The sequence below is a fragment of the Phascolarctos cinereus genome, unplaced genomic scaffold (assembly GCF_003287225.1).
Source record: "Phascolarctos cinereus isolate Bilbo 61053 unplaced genomic scaffold, phaCin_HiC Scaffold_5;HRSCAF=322, whole genome shotgun sequence".
NCBI classification, from domain to species: domain Eukaryota; kingdom Metazoa; phylum Chordata; class Mammalia; order Diprotodontia; family Phascolarctidae; genus Phascolarctos; species Phascolarctos cinereus.
Window position 1 is genome coordinate 21,505,045 of NW_027555958.1, and position 25,167 is coordinate 21,530,211.

The window sequence follows — 25,167 nt, forward strand, 5'->3', positions numbered from 1 at the left end:
TTCCATCACCATCCCAAAGGCCAGCTGCCTTTTTCTGGCTTCCCAGAGACAGATGCCACATATTTAATACATGTGTGACCTTGGGCAAGTCACTAACTAGCTTTCTTCTTGGTAGAATGCGGATAATAGATTCTGAGAAGAATTCCCATTATACCCTCCCACCCTTGAGTTTTCCCAAACACGAGGGGCCCATTGACCTAAGAGTGTGGTAGCACAGCCTGAAGATACAAGCAGGTTTCAACAGAGGGTTAAGATAGGTTTGTGGGTGGCACGTCTTTTTAGGACAGGTTACAGTGACTGTGTGTCTAGATGTTACTTTTCTGACAAGCCCAGCTCTCCTCAGCTAACACAGTTAAGACTACGAAGGAAAGAAAAGGCCTCTGAGAAGCCAAAAAGATGTCCCAACAACCATTTTCTAACACTTATGTACCTTACTCATTGAGTCTTTTTTTTGGGGGGGAGGGTTAGGCAATGGGGTTAAGCGACTTGCCCAGGGTCACACAGCTAGTAAGTGTTGAGTGTTTGGTCCGAGGCCAGATTTGAACTCAAGTTCTCCTGAATCCAGGGCTGGTGCTCTATCCACTCTGCCACCTGGCTGGCCCTACTCTGACTCTTGTTCAGAGCCTAGTGACTCTGGTTTACAAAGGATTCTAACGAGCTTGATGAGCAATCTTTCCAGCCTGCAGAAGATTAGAAGCGGCAAATTAGAGGGAGGGTGGTACGTGGATGGCAACAAGAAGTGGCAATGGACAAAGGCCAGAAAAGTGAGTGTGGTAGCCTTGGCGATGGAGGAACTGGGTTCAAATCTCGCCTCTGACGGTTCCTCCCTGAACATGGTGGCACAATACACATCATCTCCCAGGTCCTCAGTTTCCTCATTTGTAAAATGAGAGGATCAGGCTAGATGGCCTCTAAGGTCCCTTCCAAATCTATAAACCTGCTATCAGAATGGAAAAACAATGAAAAAGAAGACACTAGAAGTAAAGAATCATTGCAAGTTGGGACCATTTAGTGAAGAAGCAAACCTGGCATCTTCAGCAGGGCATCACTGGATCATGAACCCGTGTGATGCATTGGAAACAGCCAGACTGAACGTGAGGAGAGACCTGGGTGTGAGTCCCGGATCTCATGCCCACTAGTGACTTTGGGCAAGTCACTTCACATATCTGAGACTCAGTTTCCTCATCTGTAAAACAGGGACGATGGTGGTGGCACTGCCCGCTTCACAGGGTTGTTGAAGGAAAATGTTTTGTAGCCCTTATGGAGCGACAGGAATGGGCTTTGCTACTGCAGTGACTGGTATTAGTAACAGGGATCCTGAGTCACCCCAGAGAAGTGAAATTATATCAAATATACTGTTTTAAGAAGGCAGGAGAGTTCTTCAGCTTCAGAGAGCGAAAGTGGCAATAGTCCTACTTAGCCAAGGGCCTATAGCACCTGCCAGATTGGTGTTGACCTTCCCCCAGCCAAACAAGAGTGCTCAGCGCCCTTCCCTGTCCTCCTGTCTCCAGTCACCTGCCTAAGAGACACCAGCATCCCCCTACTGACCCACCCTCAGGACTTAATCATATGGCCCCCGAGAAGGAAGGGCTGATGCTCAAGAGGCCGAAGAACAGATCTGGTATCGGTCCCACCACCAGACAGATAAGTACATAGGTAGGTAGGTAGGTAGGTAGGTAAAACATTTATTGTTTACTATGACCCAGGATCTGTGCTAAGCTTTGGGGATTCAGATGCAAAGAAAGAAAGACAGACTCTGCCTTGAAGGAGCTTCTATTCCAATGGAAGAAAACAACCTATAAAGGAGAGCTGGAAAGTGGGGGTGGGGCAGGGTTGGAGGGGGGAAGTGGCCTGCAAGGAGGTGGAGAAGTCTAGGGACTGAGAGTCCCACCAAGTGAGGATGGCCCAGCCCCCCCCCCGGAAATGGTACCATCTGCTCTCTTTTAAACCCTTGGCATATGAACCAGGGCCATATTTCTTGGCCATCATAACCCTGTCTGGCATTTCTGATCCACAGCCCTGGAAGGCAAATGTAAATCAGGAGACAAGAAGGCAGATGCCCTCCTGAAGGAGAAGAAGCGGCTAGAAGCTGAGCTCGAGACTGTGTCCCGGAAGACCCATGATGCCTCTGGGCAGCTGGTGCTCATTAGTCAGGAACTGCTGAAAAAGGAACGGTAAGTGGGCTTGGCCCAGAGGCCCCCAGCTGCCCCTTGGATACCCCCCACATCACTGGCATCATGTCAGGGGTATGCTCCATGCCAGAGCTTTGTGCTAAGCACTGAGCTAGGAGAAGTGGGCACAGAGGAGAGGGAAGATACCCATCCTGCCCTTAGGAAGCATACCATCTTCCGGTGAGGCTAAACAGTCTGGTGGAAAGAGCCCAGGTTTTCTGATTCCAAATCCAGTGGGACTCCGAGGAGGAAGGAAGAGAGGGAGGAAGGAAGGAAGGAAGGAAGGAAGGAAGGAAGGAAGGAAGGAAGGAAGGAAGGAAGGAAGGAAAGAAGGAAGGAAGGAAGGAAGGAAGGAAGGAAGGAAGGAAGGAAGGAAGGAAGGAAGGAAGGAAGGAAGGAAGGAAAGAAGGATGAATGGATGAAAGGGAGAGAGGGAGGGAGGAAGAGAGAGAGGAGAGGAAAGAAGAGAGAAAAGACAGAAAGAAGGCAGGAAGGGAGGGAGGGAGGAAGGGAGAGAGGGAGAGCCTGGTGTTCTATCCACTTCCCCTCTCAGCTAACATAGGACCATAGATCTATAGTTTGAAGGGACATTGGAGGCCGTCTGGGCCAACCCCATTATTTTACACAAGAGTGACCTGAGGTCCACAGAGGTGACTTGTTCAAGGTCATGAAACAGTTAAAGTTTAGAGGCTCATAGATTTAAAGCTGGGAACGACCCAAGAGTCTACCCCCCCCTTTGCAGATGAGGAAACTGAGGCCCAAGGATGTAAGTGACTTGCCTAAAGTCATACATGTTGCAGGTATCAGAGGCAGGATTTGAACCCTCATCCTCTGACTCTAGACCCAGTTTTCTTTCCGTGGTATCAAGCTGCCCTGAGCTTCACTTTGCTTTTCTGCAAAATGGGAATAACAAACAATCCTTGCACTCTGTGCTTTCCAGGGCTGCCGGGAGGCTGGGAGGAGCCCCTGGGGGCGCTGCCGTCACTGTTGTCACACGTAGCCTTCTGGGATGCTCTAGGAAGCCCGTTTGAAAGAGGATCAATCCCTCTGTCCAGTGTATTGACAGCTTTCTTTTCCCAGTCTCTGTCCTTGGTCTCAGGCGCCCTCTAGTGGAACTTGGAAGCTCATCCTATTAGCTCACACGGTTCCACAGTAATACAGGGGAGACTTTCCAACATGACACATTCACTTCTAGAGGGCTGCCCTCTACCCTTGCAACCTTTTTTTTTCTTTTGTAAGTAGATCCTCTTTTCCCTTTGTGAAAGGTTTATTTTTGCCTTTTATTTTTACATCATAGTCTTTTTCCAGGGAATTTTCCCTTGTCACAACAAAAACACCATTAGAAGCAAAATAAAGAACATATAGACCAACAGGTATGCAGTATTCCACACCCATGGTCCCCCACCTCTCCAACAAAAGGAAGATTGTTCATTTTCTTTGGGGCCACATATAACCGCCCAGCAGCCAGTGTGTGATCCTTTTTGTTCACACAGTTACAATCAGTATATATCTTTTCCCTTGTCCTTTGCATCAGTTCAGATAAATCTTCCCATGTTTCTTATCTTAGAAACTCTTCCAGACACAGTTCAAATTCTTCCTCCTCCAAGAAGCTTTCCCTGACTACACCCCAGCCCATAGTGATTTTTTTCTTCCTTGGACCTCCTCCCTTACAAAATTATGAGAGTCAAATGAGATAATATGTAGAAAGGATCTTGGAAACCTTAAAGCGTTATGTGAATGTCAGCTATGAGAATGAGGGTGAGGAATACAGTAAACCTTTAATTATTTTGCCCTGCCCAAAATATATTTCCCATTCCCTTTTACCCATCCTTCAAAGCTCTGCTCCTATCTCACATCCTCCAAGAAGCTACCCCAGCCCATCATGATTCCTCCAGTAGTGGTTAGAGTGCTAGACTTGGAGTCAGAAAAGACCTGAGTTCAAATCCAGAATCAGACACTTACTAGTTGTGTGATCCCACTGGGCAAGTTTTTTCACCTCAATGACTCTGTTTCCTCATTTGTGAAAATGATAGGAGTTTGGACTTTGGGCAAACCAGCTCCTTGGCCCTGAGATGCTTTCTCTGTAAAATTGGGGTGCTGGACTCGATGGCCTCTGAGACCCCTCACAATCTCACAATCCTCTGGCCTCCTACAGCCCTGATTGTCTTCTTTCCTCCCTGGCCCTTAGCAAGGCTTTTCCTGGGACATCTCTTGTCTTGTTTTTTGTTTTTATTTTTGTTTTGGCAAGGCATTTGGGGTTAAGTGACTTGTCCAAGGTCACACCACTAGTGAGTGTCAGGTGTCTGAGACTGGATTTGAATTCAAGTCCTCCTGACTCCAGGGCCGGTGCTCTACCCAGCGTACCACCTAGCTGCCCCTTGCATTGTTTTTTAATTGTCTTATATGGGTAGGTCTTCTCTTCCCAGCTGAATCACTCACTCCTGCAAGCAGGGACTATAGCTCATCCTCCTTCTCTCAGGGCTGGGAATCCACTCGGTTCTGAGGAAATCATTTTTGAATGAATGAGTACAGCTTGGACTCCAAGGGGCCAGGAACGTTGGAGCGCCTGCCCCAGCTGGGGGACAGGGACATGCCAGGCCCTGACTGGTCATCTTGGTCTGTTTCCTGTCCAGGAGTCTGAATGAGCTGCGGGCCCTGCTGCTGGAAGCCAATCGTCACTCTCCGGGGCCAGAGAGGGACCTGAGTCGTGAGGTGCACAAGGCCGAGTGGCGGCTCAAGGAGCAAAAACTCAAGGATGACATCAGAGGGCTGCGGGAGAAGCTGGTCGTGCTGGTGAGTGTACCAGGGAGGCTGTGAGGGAGGCGTCCTTTCTGAAGATGCACAGAGGGCCCCCCCAAAAAAATTCCCAACCGACAGACAGGACAATTTGGCTCCCAGCTCATGACATGAAAGCACACATTTTAAGAATGCTTTCTAAACACACCATAAATAGAGTTAAGTTCAAGTTTCATGGATTTGACCAAAAGGCGGTGGACTCGGGGCACAAACTGGGACGTATATTTTTGGACACAGACAATGAGGGAATTTGTTTTGTTTGACCCTGCAGATTTGTTATGGGAGTTTTTGTTTTTCTTCTTAATTGGAAGGGAAGGGTGAGAAAAGAAAATATGTACTTGCTAAGTTTTTAATTAAAAAAAGTTATACATACAACAAGGTAGCATGATATAGTGGCTTTACGCTGGACTTGGCGTCAGGACATCTGGGTTCAAATCCCACCTGAGACACTTATTAGTTGACCCACTGGCCGTGGGTGAGTCACATGAACTCTCAGAGTCTCTTATTTGTCACCTGTAAAATGGAGATTTCAGCAGCAGGATCTTTCCCTGGGAGTCATTAGCAGTGGCTGAGCAGATGGCAATGTCAGGGTGTCTGGAGGGCACAACAGCCGGGCAGATGACAGCTGTGTGTTTATCTAGCAGCTGCATGATCATTGATAATGTACTGCCCACCCCCATTGGAGGACCACGTTCTGCTTTGTATGTCCCTCCATGGCTTTGGGCCATGTGGACCCCTCTGTATTATCACCCAATCCTCCCCCTGGCCAACAGCTCATATCTGTGGTATGGCTGATAGGTTCATGACCAGGGAACAGAAGAAAGTAATCTTAGAAATGAGACCTTGTCCCCACCAGGATGATGTCCTGACCCACAGAGCTCTACTCACTATTATCCCTGAAAATGGAGAAGGCCATGATGTTAAGGACACCACCACCTTTCCATGCTAGCCAGACTCAGAGTCATTCCAGACACTTAACTCCTTTGTCCCTCCTGTCCAATCAGTGGCCAAATCTCATCAATTCTAATGATATAACATCTCACATCCATCCCCCTCTCTCCACTGCCATGGCTACCAAGTGAGTTCAGACCCTCATTACCACCCTCCTAGGCACCTCCAGGGTCTCCCATCTGCAGTCCATACTCTGGCAGCGTCCCCATTGGCCTTCCCAAAGCCCATCACTCTTGCTCTAGGACCAAACGCACATTCCTCTGTTCAGCCTTAGATGCCTTCACGTTCTAATGCCAGCCTTATTTCACATTAACCCCCTTCACATACTAACCACTTCGCCATTCGATCTCACATAACATTCCATTTCCAGTCTGTATCTTTGCACAAGTGGTTGTCCATGCCTGGTGTGCACTCCCCTCTCACCTCTGCCCTGTGCAATCTCTCATTTCCTGCAGAGGCCAAGTCCAGAGTTACCTCCCACCCAAGTCCAGTTCTGAACTCCCAGTGGCTGAGGCCTTTTCCTTCCAAAATTGTTTAAGACATTACCCCATGATGTCATTGGACATCTGTGGAAGTGAGGGAGAAGCATCAGTGACGTATAAATTGTGTGTGTGTGTGTGTGAGTGTGTGTGTGAGTGTGAGTGTGTGTGTATATGTGTGTGAGTGTGTGTGAGTGAGTGTGTGTGTGTGAGTGTGTGTGTGTGAGTGTGTGTGAGTGTGTGTGTGTGTGAGAGTGTGTGTGTTGTTTTCTCTCAATGGAATATCAGGTCTTCCAGGGTGGGGATTGCTTTGTTACTGTTTTTGTAGCCTGGCACACAGTAGGTACTCACTCAATGCTTCTTGAATGAATGGAAGCTGTGGATCATCAGCCTAGCTGGGTAAGAGGGATAGTTCTTCTTTCCTTGGCACCCATCAGAGGGGCTTCTACTCTAGGTATGGCCGCCATGTGCCCATAAGGGAATCTCACAACACTCCTTGTCTCTCTTATGCTTTGGATGATTGACTCCAACCCCAGAAACACACACACACACACACACACACACACACACACTCACACACACACACACACTCACACACACACACACACACTCACACACAGAAGAGTAGATACTGAGAGGTGAGAGCCATTTTGAATGGCTAAGAAAGTTTTCTTTCTCCTCTTCTTTCTCCTCTTTTGGCACACACTCACACACACACACACACACTCACACACAGAAGAGTAGATACTGAGAGGTGAGAGCCATTTTGAATGGCTAAGAAAGTTTTCTTTCTCCTCTTCTTTCTCCTCTTTTGGCACTGATGATAGAAAGGCCTATTGCCTACCCACCCCACTCCCCCTGAAAAAGGAAGAAGCTAGGATCAGCTCCGTAGGCATTTTCCACTTCATCCCCACAGGGCAGTGCTTTTAATTCTGTGGAGTTTTGCCCATTGCCATGAGGCACCGAGGCGCAGGGAGTGGTCACGTGGTACCACGGGGAGAGATTTAGGAGATTCACACGTGTGCATCGTCCTTTGGCAAGAGGACGTGTTTTGTTGAGTCCTCTGTGAATTCCAGATCTGCCGTGCCTTCAGGGTTAGTGCGTATGTGTAACAGGCAAGTTTTGTTTATTTTGTGAATGCTATAATTACCATGCCACATATGCTGGAGGAGTGAGGAGCTTATTAAACCAAGTTATTTATACATTTTCTTGTCTGCAATGACATGCCTCTTGAGAAGCGCTACTGTAATGCATTGCCCCTGAGAAAAATGGAAATGCCCAGGAAGAGGTGGAGGGCAGTGTGGTATAGTGGAAAGAGCCCTGGTTTTGGAGAAGGAAGAAGGTTTGCATCCTGCCCATGATGCCTGGCAGCTCCAAATCTGGGAAAGAGAAATCTCAGTGGAGCATGGCAGCCATTTTCATGTATGATGGGTTGTCATATGGACGGGAAATTAAATTGGTAATGTTGGACCCTGGAGGACAGAATCAGCCATTACGGAGAGGCAGGGTCAAAGTATTGGCCATCTTCCTACTAGGGATGACCAAAAGCAGAGCAGACTTCTTCGGAAGGTAGTGAGTTCTCCTTCTCTGAAGGTCTTAAGGAAAAGGTGAATGACTGCTTGTCAGGAGGTTGGCAGAGGAGATGCCCTCCTGTTCAGGTCTGCTTTGGCCTCAGTGGTTCGTACACTTGTAGATTTAGAGCTAGAAGAGACCTTGGCTTTCACTCATTTTACTATCCACCCATTTTATATATTTGCCTTGTAACTGTCTGAGATTAGATTTGAACTCAAGACTAGCACTGTAGCCACTGATACCCCTGGCTGGTCTCAGAGATCCCTTCTCTGCCTCTGTGACCTTCAGCAAATCCCTAATTCCCCTTTCTGCCTCAGTTTCCTCCTCTTTAAAAGGAGGGGGTTGGCAGTGATGATCTCTAAGGTCCCTTTCAGCTATCTCACTCTATGATTCTCTAACTGGCATTTTAAAAACAAAAGCCCACCTTAGCATCCTTGTACCCTGTGGGCGGGCTCCTGCGAGCTTCTGTGGCCTCTGGAGCCAAGCTCCAGAGCCTCTAACACCAGCTCCACGGGTGACTCTGAAAAGACTGCAGTGTTCTAGAATTCTGCTGCATGGGTGTCGCTCTTTTTCCATTCTGTTTGTTGTAGGGGAGGGTGTGTTAAATCTGTCTCTCCTCTTCTTGTGTCTCAAATCCTATTTTAAACACCATTTACAGGAGACTTTTTTTTAGTAAACCAAATAATCCCCAGCTTTTCATTGGTCTGTTTTTCCCCTTACATTCCATGCATGGAGAATGGGCTCTATACCTGCATGGAGGCAGAGGATTGACTTATTGGGCTTTGGGGTTTCCAGAGCATTTACCTTCATTCTCTCTTGAATAGCAGCCCTGCAGAGTAGATGCTGCAGCTATTATGGACCTCATGCTACAGATGAGGAGACCAAGGCCCACAAGCAGAAGTGAGTCATCCAAGGCTCTCTTTCTACCACTACCAGCTGCCTCCAGGCTTAGGGAAGAACGTGGGGCCTTGTATATTTCAATGCTAAATCATATGGGATTTCAAGGAGGTGACGAGTCGATGAGAGGGCAGCGTACCCACACCTTCGTTATGATCACAATGTTCAGGGGACCACAGCCCTAGAGCTGGAAGGGACCTGACCCAACCTCCTCATTTTTCAGGGGAGGAAACTGAGGCTCAGAAAGGTGAAATGATTTGCTGAAAGTCATACAGGTCAAACATAATGTCAGTGGTGGGATTTGAATCCAGAGCCACTATGGCATTCTGCCTCCCTATCATAGGATCCCGAGCTGGAAGGGAGCTTCAAGAAATTCTAGCCCAGCTCCTTCATTTTACAGAGGTGGAAACTGAGGTACAGAGATTTGCCCAGGGTCACATAGTAAATTCCTTGAGAGGAGGGATTGATTCATTCTTTGCCTTTGTATCCCCAGTGCCTAGCATAGAGTGGGTGTTTAATAAATGCTAGTTGGTTGGGTTGGTTAGTTGGTTAGTTGGTTGAGTTGGTTGGGTTGGTTAGTTGGTTGGTTAATTGGTTGGGTTGGTTAGTTGGTTGGGTTGGTTGGTTAGTTGGTTGGGTTAGCTGAGTTGGTTGGGTTGGTTGGGTTAGTTGGTTGGGTTGGTTGGTTGGTTAATTGATTGGGTTGGTTGGTTAGTTGGTTAGGTTGGTTGGTTGGTTAATTGGTTGGGTGGGTTGGTTAGTTGGTTGGGCTGGTTGATTGGGTTGGTTGGGTTGGTTGGCCTGGTTAGTTGGTTGGGTTGGTTGGTTAGTTGGTTGGACTGGTTGGTTAGTTGGTTTGGTTGGTTGGGTTGGTTGGTTAGTTAATTGGTTGGGTTGGTTGAGTTGGTTGGGTTGGTTGGTTAGTTAGTTGGGTTGGTTGGTTAGTTGGTTGGGTTGGTTGGCTGAGTTGGTTGGGTTGGTTGGTTGTTGGTTTAAGGTAAGGAAGCATAGCTGGAATAACTCAGATTGTCTACCCTCCCATCTCTTACTCCTTCCACCAGAATGCCTGTGGTCATTGAGAGGGCATCTTGTAGACCTTAAGGGATTATATTCACATGAGCTGATGTTTTTATTCTTATGAATTGGAGACAGAAAGAATGATGCTGGAAAGACTGAGGCTGGCTGGGAAGTTCCTGCAGGAATCCAAGCAAGAGAGATGCTTTGCATCTAGGAAATGTGTTTTGGGTTGGATTGGATTGGACAGAGGCAGTACAAGCCTAGACTACAGTGCTGGGGTTGGAGATGGAGGAGAAGGGATAGATTAGAGGGGTGTTATCACAGGAGAGTCAACAGGACTGGATGGCTTGCTAGCTGTCATTGTGGGGAATGAAGGAAAGAGGGGTCAAAGGTAACTCCCAGGTTAAGAGCTTCTAAGTGGTGGCACCATTTGTGGGGATGAGGAAGGCAGAGACCTGGGTGTTTCTGGCGGAACGTGATGGGTTTGGTTTGGGAGTGAAGTTGGGCCAGAAAGATGGGCTTGGAAGTCATTCTCACCTGCCTCTTGTTCCCTGATCATTTTACAGTTGGGTTGTCTCTCCCATTAGAATGCCCTTGGAGGCAGGGACTGTTTATGCCTTTCTTTGCATCCCCAGGTCTCAGCACAGCACCTGGCACATAGTAGAGGTTTAATAAATTCCTGTGAATTGATTGACTGGCTGAGTCATCTCTTTTGCCAGGACAAAGAAAGGTCAGCGTCGGACCAAAGGCGCTATTCCCTGATTGACCCGTCCTCGGAGTCAGAGGTCCTACGGCTCCAGCATCGCCTGGTCAGCACAGAGGATGTCTTACGCAGTGCTCTGGAACAAGGCCAACAGATGGAGAAGCTCATGGAGGCCATGAGGAGTTCCCCTGAGAAATCCCAGGTGAGCCTCCTGGCCAGATGCCAGCCAGCCTGAATCGGGAGCTATGCTTTCTGCTTACTTTGCAGGTGGTTTTCCCAAAGGTGGTTGGGCCTGATGAGTTATGGCCTGTCCAGCTTCCAAGTTGTCCCCACCCTGTCACTATAACCTCCAGTGACCCGCCCAGGGTCACACAAGTGGCAAATGTTTGAGGCAGGCTTAGAGAGGGCAGGCATCATCCCGAGCAACCACTCTGGCTTTGCTCCTCTCCCTACCTCCAAAACATCGCCCAATACTCAGATACTCCAATGGAGCTGTGATCCCGTTGGTTCAAGAGTTCTCCACCATGATGACCCACCCACGCTTGCCCACTCTGCACAACTGGCAGCCAAGTCCTTCCAAAGTTTCATTTAGAGTGTCCACTCAATGGGCTAGGAGTCTTCTTCACTTTCTCCTAATATCTCAAGGCTACCATTGGGGTCCTCTGGCTGTCCATCTGTCACCACTCACTCTTACCATATAACCGTCCCTTCTCATCTCATTATTGACTCCCTTTCTACCTGCTCTTCTCCACAACTCCTCATTAATATGTTATAGTCTGTGCACACCCGTCATGCGCCTCTCCAGAGCATACATAGAGAGCCATTCTTGGAGTCGGAAAGACCTGAGTTCCAGTGTGCCTCTGGCACATCCTGGCTGTGTGACCTTGGGCAAATCACTTCATTTCTCAGTGTCTCCAGGCAACTCTCTGAGCCTCTAAATGACAGAGCATGTACCCATCTGCCTTGGCAGAGGGAATGGCCAACACCAGTGAAAATGAGAGAAGCCACTTGGCATTCTTGACTGCTCTTAAAGCCATATGCTTAGGGTCAATTCAATTCAGGAAATATTTATTGAGCACCTACTATGTGCCAGGCACTGTGTTGAGAGCCGAGATAACAAATTGGAAAACTAAAGACAGTCCCTGCCCTCAAGGAGCTTACAATCTAATGGGGAAAGACAAAACATAAGAATATTGAAGGCATTATCTATCGATGGGGCTAGAATTGTGTGTCTCCTCATTCTGGGCTGCTTCTTCTCTGTTAGGGTGGTCTGAGATGATCTCTTTTAAGAAAATGTTCACCAGCCCCTGGCCTGTGAGTAAGTCATATACATAAAAAGCCCATGAACTAGAACTAGGGATGTCTGATGTGAAGAACATTGGCATGACTTGGAGTCCATGGACTCAGGCTCCACATCCCAGGCCAGTCCTCAGCCTCTTTATGCCTCAGTTTCCTCATTTGGGGATAATCCTTACCCTGTCTCCCCCTATGGGGAAAGTGCTTTGTAAACCACAGAGATGGAAGCTGCTCTCATTATGAAGTCCTAACAAATTGTCTCTTGTGTGCAGACCATTGGCAATTCTGGCTCCACCAATGGCATCCATCAACCAGACAAGACCCGCAAACAAGAGGTAAGGAAGCGCCCCCTGCCCTGGGCGGTTCTTGGGCGGAGGATTCTGAGCGGAGCCTCTGAAGTCCTCTTTAAAGAAGGAAGCCCAAGAAGGGAAAATACCAGCCAGGTGATTGACAAGCATTAATTAAGCGCCTACTGTGTGCTGGGCACTTTTGGATACAAAGACATGACCCAAACAGCCCTGCCCTCAAGAAGCTTCCATTTTAACTCATAACTCAAAATTCACCAAAAAACACTTAACAGATAAATGAGGCAAGGGAAGGTTTCTTGCATTATGGAAGTCATTGTGGGAGTACTTTAAAAATAAAAAATCAAGAGCGGACATTACTCTAGCCCTGGAGGTTTGCAAAGCCCTTGACAGATATTACCTCATCTAATCCTCACAACAACCCTGGGAGGTAGGTGATGCTGTTACTATACCCATTTTACAGATGGGAAAACTGAGGCTCACCATGGTGAAGGGACTTGTGTAAGGTAACACAGCTGGGACGTGTCAAAGGTGGGATTCAAACCCTGGTCTTCTGACTCACGACACCTCCCTGCCACTGTAGGGCACCAGCAAGTAGCTGGCTCCTCTAGTGTGTGTAAAACAGAATTCAAATCTCACTATTCAAAGTTATCATCGTTGCAAAATACAGTCCTTGGTCCTGGCCTCATGGAAGTCTGCAGTGTGAATTTGAGTAATGCAACCCCTTCAAGAAATTCTTTATTTGTACTGATCAAGACCTTGCTCCATGGTTCCGTAATGTGAGGACCACCTGTAGGATCAAGTGTTTGGCCCTTGGGCCCGCCCTCTCAACTCACCACATCATCATGCTTGGTCCTCAGCTTCGACCTTTGCCGATGCAGTGAGGGTTGTGGGCTTCTATAGTCTTCCTTCATTCATTCCTTCATTCATTCATTCATTCACTTTTCATAAGCATTCCGTAAGTGTTTATTATGTGCTGGGTGCTGTAGTCCTTGCCCTCGAGCCTCTTACATTCTAGTGTAGGGAGACTTCAGGGGCCAGGGAACCAAGCCCTGTATCTGAAGGCACAAGATCCCTGCCCCTCAGAAGCTATGTGTCCTGGGACAAGGCATTTTGCCTCTCGTCCTCAGTTTACTCGTATGTAAAATGTGGTTTGACTAGCTGGTCTCTCCCCTCTAGCTCCAAAACTGTTTACGTGTACCCAGATAAGTAAGTAAATGCAGGTGGGAGAAATCACTAACCTGGAGGGGCAATCAGGGAAGGCCTTCTGTAGGAGGCAGCACTTTGAAGTGAGCCTTGAAGGAAGCCAGGCATTCTGAGAGGCTTTCATGGTCGTTTAGTTGTTTTTCAGTTGTGTCCAAGTCCTCTTGACCCGTTTGGGGTTTTCTTGGCAGAGATACTGGAGCAGTTTGCCATTTCCTTCTCCAGCTCAGATGAGGAAACTGAGACAAGCAGGGTGAAGTGACTTGCCCAGGGTCACACAGCTCATAAATGTCTGAGGTAGGATTTGAACTCAGGTCTTCCTGACTTCAGGCCCAGTGCTCTTTGCACTATGGCGCCACCTAGCTGCCCCTCTGAGAGGCTGAGGGAGGATATTGAGCATGCAGATAAAGCCCCTGGACATAAAGGAAACAGCAAGCAGCCAGAGTGGTTGGAACAGAGAAGATGCAGAGCAGGGACATAGCAGGAAGCAGACTGGAACCGGACTGAGCAAAGACCAGGCTGAGAGACTGTAGCAGGGAACCGTGGGCAGGTTCATGGCCTCTGCTGGAGGGCAGGGCAGGATGGCAAGGCACCTCAGAGCCGTATCAATCAGCAGACATTGATTAAGCACTTATTATACGTCAGGCACTTATCATATATAATGATATTATATAGTATACATTATATACATATATATGTATATGTATATATATATATATATATACATATATATATATATATATATATATATATATATATATATGGGAAGCTGGGGGGGGGCGGTATAAAAAGAAGCACAAGACGGACCCTGCCCTCAAGGAGCTTACCATCTAATGGGGGACATGACAATCAATCAATCAATAAACGTTAAGTGCCTACTAGTGCCAGACACATAATAGGTGCTAAGTACCTCGGATGTATAAAGGGGCAAAAGATAGTCCCTGCCCTCAAGAGCCCACAATCCAGCGAGGGAGACAGCATGCAAACAGATATACCAAGGTGTCCCATATGAGGACATGGAGGTGAAGGCACATGCCCAAGGTCGCACAGATATGAAAAGGCAGAGGCAGGATTTGAACCCAGATTCAAAGCTATTCTGCTCTTTCTTCTGTACCATCAGCCAAAACATTGCTTTGATTATTAACAGGGACATAGGACATCAATCAAATAGAGGAGATTCATGGAATTAGTAGGACTACATGTACCAGGCGCCAGGGGGCTCAGTGGATAGAGCCCGGGGCCTGGACTCAAGAGGACCAGGGTTGAAATCCAACCTCAGGTACTTACAAGCTTTGTGACCCTGGGCAAATCATGTCACTCTGTATGCCTCCGTTTCTTCATCTGGAGAAGGAATGGCAAACCCCTTCAGCGTCCCTGCCAAGAAAACCCCGTGAAAAGTTGGACAAGACTGAAATGATTCAGCAAACAAACAAATAGGTGTACCAGGCGCCTGGGTCAGATGTCTGTGTATTCTGTGGAGTAGATACATGGCGTGGTATAAGCCCTGGATTGCGAATCAGAGGCCCTAAATTCGAGTCCTGCTGCTGCCTGTGTGACTCCAAGCAAACCATTTTCTCTGGGCCATAACTTCCTCCTCTTTCAAACAAAGGGGATTTTCATGAGCTGCTTATGGACAGGGAATCATGGAACCATGAATGATCTCCAAGGCTCCCTTCCATCTCTAATATTCTATGAGCCCCCACTTAAAGATAACTGATAATCAAGGCAGGAACATTGGCTACATAAACAAATCATTGTAAGGTCAGCGTATGAGTGTCAGAGCGTATGACTCGCTCAGTGCTCTGGGCAGAGACGTTTGCTTGGAGAAAGAAAGATTTGAGTTAGGCCTGGAAGGATGGGTAAAATTTGCCAAGGCGGAGAAGAGAGGGGTGGCCCTGGGAATGACCAGGATCATAGGATTCAGAATTGGAAGGGCATTTTGAAATCTATCCCTGCCCTCCCTGCTTCATTTTATTTAAAATTGGGAGTAGGAGGGGCAGCGAGGTGGTGCAGTGGATAGAGCTCCAGCCTTGGAGTCAGGAGAACCTGAGTTCAAATCTGGCCTCAGACACTTGACTTACTAGCTTTGTGACCCTGGGCAAGTCACTTAACCCCAATTGCCTCGCCAAAAAGCAAAAAAAAAAAATTAATTTAAAAAAACTTAAATTGGGAATAAGACTTTTAAAAAGTTTTCAAAAATTTTCCCATAATAAAGAAATAATAGCTGTACTATATATTTGTAATAAAGGCAAATAGTTATATAAAATTGACTAACACAGTAACTTCATCTATCTGCTTTGTGTGGTATTTCACACCCCTAGTCCTCCAAATCTCTCCTGAGGGGAGGGAAGTCTTTCATCATCTGGCTTCTGGAACCAAGATTCCAAGCTCTTCGTTTGACATTTGAGAGCCTGAGGCCTGAGAGGTTAAGTAAGTGGCCTGAGAGCACGCAGGCATCTTCCAGACTGATGGGCAGGCTTGGCCGCCTGGCTAACAGACAGGGCATGGCCTGGAGGTGAGGACGTGGCGGTCCAGATGAGGGCATAACCCGCTGCTTGCTCTCTTCCAGGAGAAGCAATGACCATGGGAGTCCAAGGTGGAGAGAGGCCCGTTTCTCGCCCGGATTCATTCGCTCACCTGGGCAGCCACGCACCCTACCGCTCGCCTCCGGCTTCTTCTCCAGGCACTTGGCCAAGATTGTCCCTTCTGAGACAGGAATGGTGTTTGTAACAATAGCGTACTAACAGATGTGGACAATCCCACTCCCCTCTTCCCTCCCCGCCCCCCCACCCCCTTCATATCCCACCTCCCTGACCTGGAGGAGTCCACAGGGGCAGGTCCTGCTGGTAGGAGCCAGTTTGGGCCCCTCCCATCTTCTCTACCCCCTCCCCTGTGGCCTCTAGTCTCTGATCTGGACACTTGGGGAAGCCCTGGAAGGCTTCTAGAATCCAATTTGGAAGGGGGGGGGGGGGTGTGTGTGTGTGTATGTGTGTGTGTGGCTGGGAAGACTCTGGCCTCAGAGGCCAGAATTGTGAACCTTGCCACCCCCCCCACGAACAGGAGCAACTTGGAGCATGGCCCCTGGGGAGCTGGGCCTTCCTCTCTGCCTGGCTTCCCCTTACCCTCAGAGGCCTTGACCTTGCGAGCCAGGAAACAGCTGGGCTATCCCAGGACAGCTGCTGTTCTTGAAAGGGCATCTGGGGTGACAGGAATCCCTGCACTGACTCCCAGCCCACCAGGGGAGACCAACGAAGCCGCCAGCTGAGACAGAAGGATTGGTGTGTGCAGGCTGTGGGAAACTTTCCTCCCTGGGGGTCCCCTTGCCCCCTTCCTCCCTGAGGTGTGATATCACTCGTGGTACCGAGTCCCCTCCTCAGCCAACCTTGTCTACTTTTCATACATGCCATTCCTCCATTCGGAGAAATTTACTGTGTTATGGTGAGTTACCTAACTCCCCGACTTCCCTTTTCATGTCTTAAGCCCTCCCTGGTCCTCCATGCTTAGCTTCCTTCAGCTGTTGGCATGAGCTTAATGCTAGCTGGCTGGTGAGTGAGAGAGACAAGGTTGTAGATGCTGGTGGGCCAGTCCCGTGGCCTTCCTTTGGCCATCTCTGCTAGCCTGCAGCTGTAAGCCCCAGGGTGTGGGTGGCTGTCTCAAGCTCTTAGGCTTAGGGATAAGTCATCAGTAATGGAGAACTGCAAGGGTATCAGCCTCTATAACCCATCCCTCTGCCCCCACAGTAGGCTGGCCGGAGGACCTAGGCTGGGGATGGAGCTAGAAGGAGCTGATCCAAGGTTGGCCCTCACTCCCATCTCGCGATGCTGTCAGACTTGTGCTCTCAGACCTAAGTGAGGTGGGCAAGCAGCCAGCCTCAAACTGGGTCCCAGCTCCTCCCCCTCCTGTGTGTTCCTTTCCTTGGAGCTGAGGAAGGGCAGCCCCCGCTGGACTCCCCACAGTTTCAGTTCTCTCTCTTGCTAGACAGAGCAACCAGCTGAGACCCCATCCCTGTAGCTTGGGGAGGAGGCAAATCATACCACCCTTAATCTAGAGCTGGAAAGAATGCCAGAGGCCAGCTGCTCCAGCTGGCCCATTATATAGCCCATTATATAGATGAAGATACTGAGGCCCGGGAAGATTGTGACTGTGGATCATGGGATCCTGGGTCTAGGGCTGAAAGGGCCCTCAGAAGCCAGGCTCTCGCTGAGAAAACTAGGTGCAGAGAGGCGAAGGGCAGGAAGAAGCTGCTGCCTAGGCTGGCCGATGGATATCCAGTTGTCCATGGATCCAGCAAAGGGAGAGGTCCTAGGATTTAGAGCGGGATGAGACCTCAAAGGTCCTCTCATCTAATTCCATTCTTACAGGTGGATAAATGTAAGCCAAGAGAGAGGAAATCATTTTGTCTAAGGTCACTTGGAGAACAAAGGGAGGAGCTGAGATTCGAACCTGGTCCTCTGACCCCAAATCCCCCATCCTTTGTGGCCTCAGGTGTAAGTTAGCACAGTGACGCGCTAACACATGCGCATTCCAGCTTTTCCCAGCTAGGAGGAAGGCAACACCGTGGACCGTTATCAGGGTGGGAGGCCGGGGGAGTCCATGCACTTCTCTCCATCCCCGTCCCCATCACTTACCCATCGGCCAACTCAACTGGACCAAAATCAGGAGCCTGGCCCTGGCCAGAGAGACCCGAGTTCAAATCTCAGGGGGGAACTATAGGGCTTGATTCAGTTCCCATCCGAATCTAAGGGAGAAATCTCTCTGGCCACATTTCCCTATGAGCTTCAGAGAGACCCACGAGGCATTGTTGTCTGTGCATATTCTACTGGGGGTTTTGTGGGTGGATGTGACATTCCAGAAAAGAGGCTCCTTCCCCTCACCTTAAAAACAAACATCCTGACACACCAACATCTAAAGGGACATAAATCCATTTTATAAACATTCATTTAGCACTTGTTGTATACACATGGGTTTCCTTGTTGGGAATTCCCTATTCTAGAGAAATCACAGATCTCAAAAGCGGAGACTAGAGGTCTGGTCTTGGAGTCAGGAAGACCCAGGTTCGAATCTGCCTCTGACACTCGGATCCCATCCCTAGGATTTGGGTACTAAGTCACAGATGGGTTGAGATCTGCCCTAGCAAGGGGAGTTTCCACAATGGGAGTGTATTCTGACAGCATACATCCTTCACGTACTGAAGCCTGTGCAACATACCTACAGATGCATGGATATACCACCCAACGGCCTCCTTCCCCAGGACTCTGAGGCACTAGATTTCCATTAGGTGTCTGTCTCCGTCTCGAGACCCCACTCACACCCCCAACCCTGGGTTCGAGGGATCCAGCCCTCCCAGGACATGGGGAGATGATTCCTGGTTTTTTCTGTCCCATGGGGTGTTTGCGTGATGGGTGGTGTCTCCATGGATGGGCAGCAGCTGGGGTCACTGTTCCCTAGATCTTGGTCCTTAGAAGCACTAACCATCTCTACCCCAAGGCCATCTTGCTTCTGTCTCCATGCTCTACAGGGCCCTCCAATGGCAGGGCAGCCAATTAAATAACCAAAGTTCCCAGTAGGCCAGCACTTACCCAGATCCTGTTAGGTTCATAGGGGTTAGAGCTGGAAGGACCCCCAGATCATCAAGTCCAGAGAGGTTGTGACTTACCTCAGGTCACACAGGTAATAAGTCGATGAGCTGGACTTGAACCCGGGTCATAGAGGGGATGATAGAATTAGAGCTGGTTGGGACCTCAGAAGCCAACTAGTCCAGGTAAGGAAACTGAGGCCCAGGTCACACCAGTAGCAAGGCTCCAACTCAGGTCCTCCGCCTTCAAACCCAGCTTCTCTTTGCACTATTGCCTCCAAATCCTTTCTTCGATACCAGGCTGCCTCCCATGTAGGATTGCCAGGGGACCAAGGTCAGTAGAATACCCTTCCTCCAGCCATTCCAGTCCTTGCCTCCCCTCACCAAGAACAGTCCTCCCCCTGCTTGTTCACTGCTGCCTTCCTGCCGCACAGAACCTCAGTGAGACTTGATGACATCCCTACTTCTTCTTCCCTTGTCCCCCTGTGATGCAATGGGACAGGCCTACCGGGTCCCAAGGCTTCTGAGCCAGTAAGGGCATCATCGAGTGCAAATCTCCTCATTTACTGGGGGAGGAGGAAGCCGAGGTAAGAGTGATAATGAAAATTTCCTTTAGTAACCCAGGGCTGCTAGGAAGGTTATGCCCCAGGAACTGTGCCCAGGTTAGGTACCCTCTCGGATGTAGAAATACGCCCCCCATGTTTGAGCAACACTAGAGAGTCCACACCCCCTGCCCCACCTAGATCTTCTATGCTGTTTTCAGTTCAAACAGCAACATATTTAGGAAACTTTTAACAACCTGATCCAAGCTCAAATCCTCCGTTAATTCCATCAGGTTCTGGCCACTCTTTGTGACCTAGGAAGGGAAGGGTTAACTCACTAAAATCTCGTAGACTTCCTGTTAGCAGAATCATGGTGGCTGTGGATGGGTGGGGGAGCTGGAGAATAGAATAGGGTGGGGACCTCTTCCCTGGGCCAGCACAGTGCAAGTGGATCACTTGGGCCTCTGGGGTAGGGTTGTGTCTGACTCAGAGTCCTGGAGAGAGAGAGAGTTGATTTCTCTGATAAAGTCTGTTTGGGGATCTAGTTTTGTCTTGTTTGGGTCTTCCTCTGTTCAAATGTTGTACAAACTGATGAGTTTCAGTCACTCGGGTCTGTTGCCATGGATCACAGCCTCCCCTTATCCCTTCCCTCCCTCCCCCTTCCTGAAACTTGAATTGATAAAGTGTGGTGAGTTCCTACTAAGAACAATAAACTTGTGGCTGAGGTCTGGGATCCACTGGCCTGAGGCAGCTGCTCCCTTTTCTCTGGAGGTGGGATCTGGAATGTGGAAGGTGCTGGGGTCACAGTGGACCTCAGCCCAAGGCAATACCAGAGAGGTGAAGTTTGGGTCGATTGAATTAAATATTTATGAAGTGCCTTATAGATGCTAGGCACTGAGGTTGCAAACCCAAAAATGAAATCATCTTGTCGTCACATTGCTTACGTTCTATTGGAGAGGAGAAAACAGACACACCAGTAAGTAAATACCACATACTTACTATAAAATAATTTCCAGAGGGAGAGTGTGCTAATAACGAGGAAAGATGGCACCCGAGTGATTCTTCGAAGGAAGCTAGAGATTCCATAAGGAAGGGTGCTAGTTTGTGCCACCAGAGAGCAGTATACTCAGAAGGGATATGGAGAAAAGGACCAAGCAGGGAGAAGGTCACGTCAGAAGGTAGGAGGTGGGAGATAAAGTAGAGAGAAAGGTGCCCTGACTTCCCATGTGAACTCAAAGATTGGGCTGGTTCCTTTCCTGAACACAGCCCCCTATTCCTCCCCCTTTCTTGGGACCCTGAACAGAGAGGCCAGGGAGCACAGGATATACGGAGATCAAACCTTTTTTAATCAGTAACTTGGATGAAAGAAACAGATGTCTTGCCCAATTTGCAGAAGATGAGAGTTGGATTTAAAAACTTGCAGCTGGCTAAACCATTGTTGGCCTGATTCCAAGAAGATGAAATTTAATAACAAAGAATGTAAAGTCTTACACTTGGGATTTTTAAAAAAAAACACAACTTCAAACGTATAAGATGGGGGAGGTATGACTACATACCAGTTTATCTGAAAAAGTCCTCGGGGTCTGCAAGTTACTATGAGTCAACAGTGTAATATGGCATCCAAAGATAATGAATGCAGTCTTGGGGGGCGTTAAAAGTGAGACTGTGCCCAGGATTAGGGACGCTCTTGTCACACCACATTGGGAGCATTAGGTCCGTTAGTTCTGGAGAGCGTGCAGAGGAGGAAAACCAAGATGGTGAATGGACTGGTGATTCTACCCTCCCTCCATTTCCTCCAGTTGGTAACCTCAGCATTATCCTTCATTTCACCTTCTCCTTCACCTCCATGTGTTTTATCAGTCATCAGATTTTACCATTTCTACTTCATCTCTCACATCTGATCACACAGCCACTACCTTAGTTCAGACCCTCATTGCCTCCTAACTCAGTAATTCTTACCCTGGGTCTGTGAAATTAAAAAAAAAAACTTTTTTGATGACTGTATTTCAATATAACTGATTTCCTTTGTAATCCTATGTATTTTATTTTATGCATTTACATGTTTTATTCTGAGAAGGGGTCCATAGGCTTCAGCAGACTGCCAGAGGGGTCTATGATATAAATAGGGTTAAGAACCCTTTGTAAATTGGTCTCCCTGACTTCCCTTTCCAATCCATCTTCCACATGGCCACTCAGGTGAATTCCCTTAAAGGCAGATCCAACTATGTCGTTCTGCTATACAATAAAGTCTGGTTGTCTGCTATTGCCTCTAGGATCTAATAGAAATCCCTCCGTTTGCTTTTAAAATTCTTCCCAATTTGGCCCCATTCTAGCTTTCCAGCTTCATTATACATTCCTCTCCCTCCATGCCCTACAATCCAGTCAAACTGGCCTTCTTCCCATGGCTCCCACAGACGGTCTACCTCCATGCCCCCTGCTTGGAATGTACTCCCTCCTCACTTGCCCTGGGAGGATCCCTTGCTTACTTCAAGCCTTACTCAAGCATCACTTTCTACACATAGCCAGTGCCCTCTGGCTCTAGTGGCCCAGAGTAAGGCTGGCTCTACCTACCTCAGCATTCCAGGTTCCCTTGAGGGATGTCTCAAATGCTGTCAGCTCAAGCCACCGTCTTGACTGTGTTCCTCCTACTGTTAGCCACCAGTATAGTCAGTTATGGGGAATTGCTAGGATGAGAACTCCCGTTTCCTGACCCCAAGGTGAAGTCCTTCTACTGCTCATGAAAGCGCTCTCAAGCACATAATCTTATTTAATCTTCACAATGTCCCTGGGAGGGAAACAGGGAAGTGAATTTCATCTTCATTTTATCAATTAATCACCAAGCCTTTATTAAGTGCATACAATATTGCCAGGCACCATGGTAGGTACTAGGGATAGGGATAGGGACAGGGACAGAGATGAGACCCGTGACTCATTTACACAGGGCATCCCAAAAACCTTGGTGCACTTTTAAACTTCAATAATTTCAGAAGTCCAAGTGCTACAAACTTGAAAAAAAAACATTTTGAGACTTAAGTTAATAAAATTTTACAAAATACTTTAATTTTTTGGCTCAGAAATGAACGTAATACCGCAGATTTGGGGTAAATAAATATTGATTTGTATGGCCTTGAAACCACATTTGAGGTCACTGGGAGCTGAGGGGTGCCTTTCCTCCTTTCTGGTGCCCGAAGGGCAAACTTTCTCTGGGGTAGATTTTTCAGGTCTCCTGGAATTCTCATCAAGGAAAAGAGGTTTGATCTGTGGCAAAAAAAAAAAGACTTAATTTAGACAAGATTCCTACTGGGGAAGCCATGGAGGGAAGTGGCAGTTATTGGGTCCCCAAGTAGGATCTTCTTAGGACACATGGTTTAGTTTACTCTTCTATAAAATGAGGGGGCTAGAATGGACCCCTTCTAGCTCTGAATCTGGGATCCCATGAATACCCCCTGCCTATGGTGGTTGAAAAGTGCATGTGTCCCCCAAAACTCTCTCTTCTTTTCTCTCTCTTCTTTGGTGTTTCATCTTCCATTACAATACATTCTTCCACAGGGAAGCAGGGGAATGGACAAGATGACCTTGAGGGCTCTTCCAGTCTGAGATCTGGGGATGCCATGACAGGGGTTCTCCTTTCTCAGATTTTTTTAACCTCTTAGCCCTCCCTGAAGGTTTCGTGATCTTCAGGACAGAATTATGAAGTTTTCTCATCTCAACCATTCCATTCCTTTAATAGTTCTGGTTCCTCTTCTGGAACTCTAACCTGGCTCTGGCCTCCTCCAGCCTCCATCACTGCTCCTCCCAACACAGCTTTCCTTCCCGACATGCTCTCTACCTAGGGTTAACAGAAAGATAATTGGCCCAGTCTGGGCTTGGGTCTGAATGGGTCTGAGATGTTCATGGGGAGAGGGCTACCTGAAGGACCCTAGGCAATGGGCGAACTTGGACAGCCTTCAGGAGATAGTGGAGGATAGAAGGGCGTCCATGGGGTCACCAAGAGTCGCACACAGCTGATCAACAGACGACCTACTTGGCCAGGCTGTCCTTCCTGAAAGTCTTCTTTGCTTGTAATGCTTCCAAGAGGCCACCAGGTGGCCACCTCACCCATCGCAAAACTTCAACTTCTCAGCCTTCTTACAATGAAAGCTGAAGAGACCTCCTAGCTAATTTATTCTAGTCCCTTCTCTCTCTTGAGGAAACTGAGGCCCGGAGGGTCAAATAGTGAGAGGAGATTTCATTACACCAGGGTAATCAACCAGTATTTATTAAGTGCCTACTGTGTGCCAGGCTTTGGAGACACAAAATGGAAGAATCAAGCAATCCTGCCTACGTTTTCTAAGGCTGGGGGACAAGGACCTATGAAAACATACACAGCTTAAATACAAAGCTAGCAAGTACATATCTAGGCTCTCCCAAAAGTCTTGGTGTAGTTTTGAGCTTAGCTTCAATTGCTTAAAACTGCCCTAAGACTTTGGGGACAGACTGTGCATGGGCATAGCTACACAAAGTAATTCAATACAAGATAGATTGGGGTGTAGGGCAGCTAGGTGGCACAGTGGATAGAGCACCAGCCCTGGAGTCAGGAGACCTGAGTTCAAATCCTGCCTCAGACACAAGATACTCACTAGCTGTGTGACCCTGGGGAAGTCACTTAACCCCAATTGCCTCACAAAAATAGAAAAAAAAAAGATAGATTGGGGTGGGGTGCACCAGCAGCTGGGGGGATCAGGAAAGGCTTAGTGAAGAAGATGGTGCCTGAGCTGCATCTTAAAGGAAGGGAGAGACTGGATGGGGTGGAGGGAAGGAGGGAGCACATTTCAGGCATGGGGGACAGCGGATGCAAAGATGCAGAGATGAGGGATGGAGTTCAGGTTGTAACAGAGTGTGGGAATGGGAAAAATGTCCACAGAGGTTAGAAAGGTCAGTTGGGTAGGGTTGTTAAAGCCAGACAGAAGTGTTTATATTTTATCCTCCAGCCAGGAGGAAGCCACTGGAGTTGGCTAAGTAGGGGAGTCATATGGTCAGATCTGTGCTCAAGGAAAAGTACTTTGTCAGTTGCCTTGAACAAGGCAAGTCTCCAAGTCTCAGTTTACCTAAAATGACGAGTTAAAATGGATTCTCTCCAAGGCCAAGGCCCTTCTCAGAGCTAACTTTTTATAGCTATATGAACCACTCTTTACGTCCTTAACAGCCAATTTCTGAGCTGAAATTATGACAGCTGCTGGAGGCAATGATAATTTTCATAATTGGAGATACCTGCCTAGCCCCACAGTTAATTAGAAGTCCAATTTAGACTTAGTGAAAAGGGTGATGGTTTATTACCAACGACAAATTGCATAGACAAAACAGTATAAAAGACATGGGACACATAAGGGATGTAGGCCAGTCACAATCAAGGTGTGATGATGGCCATCCAGAGGGTACCACCTCAGAATCGCAATAACCCTAGAGGTGTAGAGGGCCCCCGGGAGGATATGGGCAAGTCATAGAAGATGGAATGAGGCCTGGATGGGTCGCCCCAGCCTGAACCACTGTAGATGGGATCCCAAATCCATTGAAGCATCCATGAATATAAGGAGTTTACATTCTAATGGGGACAACATGTATATTTATATATGTATATATGTGTTATATATATATATATATATATATGCATGTACACACAT

The 25,167-nt window shown here is 48.0% G+C and overlaps 1 protein-coding gene across 4 annotated transcripts in view; it reads left to right on the forward strand.

Moving 5' to 3' along the window:
• CLIP2 (CAP-Gly domain containing linker protein 2) overlaps positions 1 to 20,240 on the forward strand; it is a 128,628-nt gene extending 108,388 nt beyond the window's left edge. For 2 of the 4 annotated variants that reach the window (XM_021005655.2, XM_021005657.2), the window contains 5 exons: positions 2,018 to 2,174; positions 4,805 to 4,964; positions 10,603 to 10,788; positions 12,155 to 12,217; positions 15,960 to 20,240. In XM_021005655.2, the coding sequence (XP_020861314.1) occupies positions 2,018 to 2,174; positions 4,805 to 4,964; positions 10,603 to 10,788; positions 12,155 to 12,217; positions 15,960 to 15,971 (578 nt within the window). In that variant the 3' untranslated portion in view covers positions 15,972 to 20,240. Of the gene's footprint in view, positions 1 to 2,017; positions 2,175 to 4,804; positions 4,965 to 10,602; positions 10,789 to 12,154; positions 12,218 to 15,959 lie in introns of those variants that run through there. The other 2 variants (XM_021005656.2, XM_078154718.1) reach the window with 2 other exon arrangements.
• Positions 20,241 to 25,167: the final 4,927 nt, after the last annotated feature.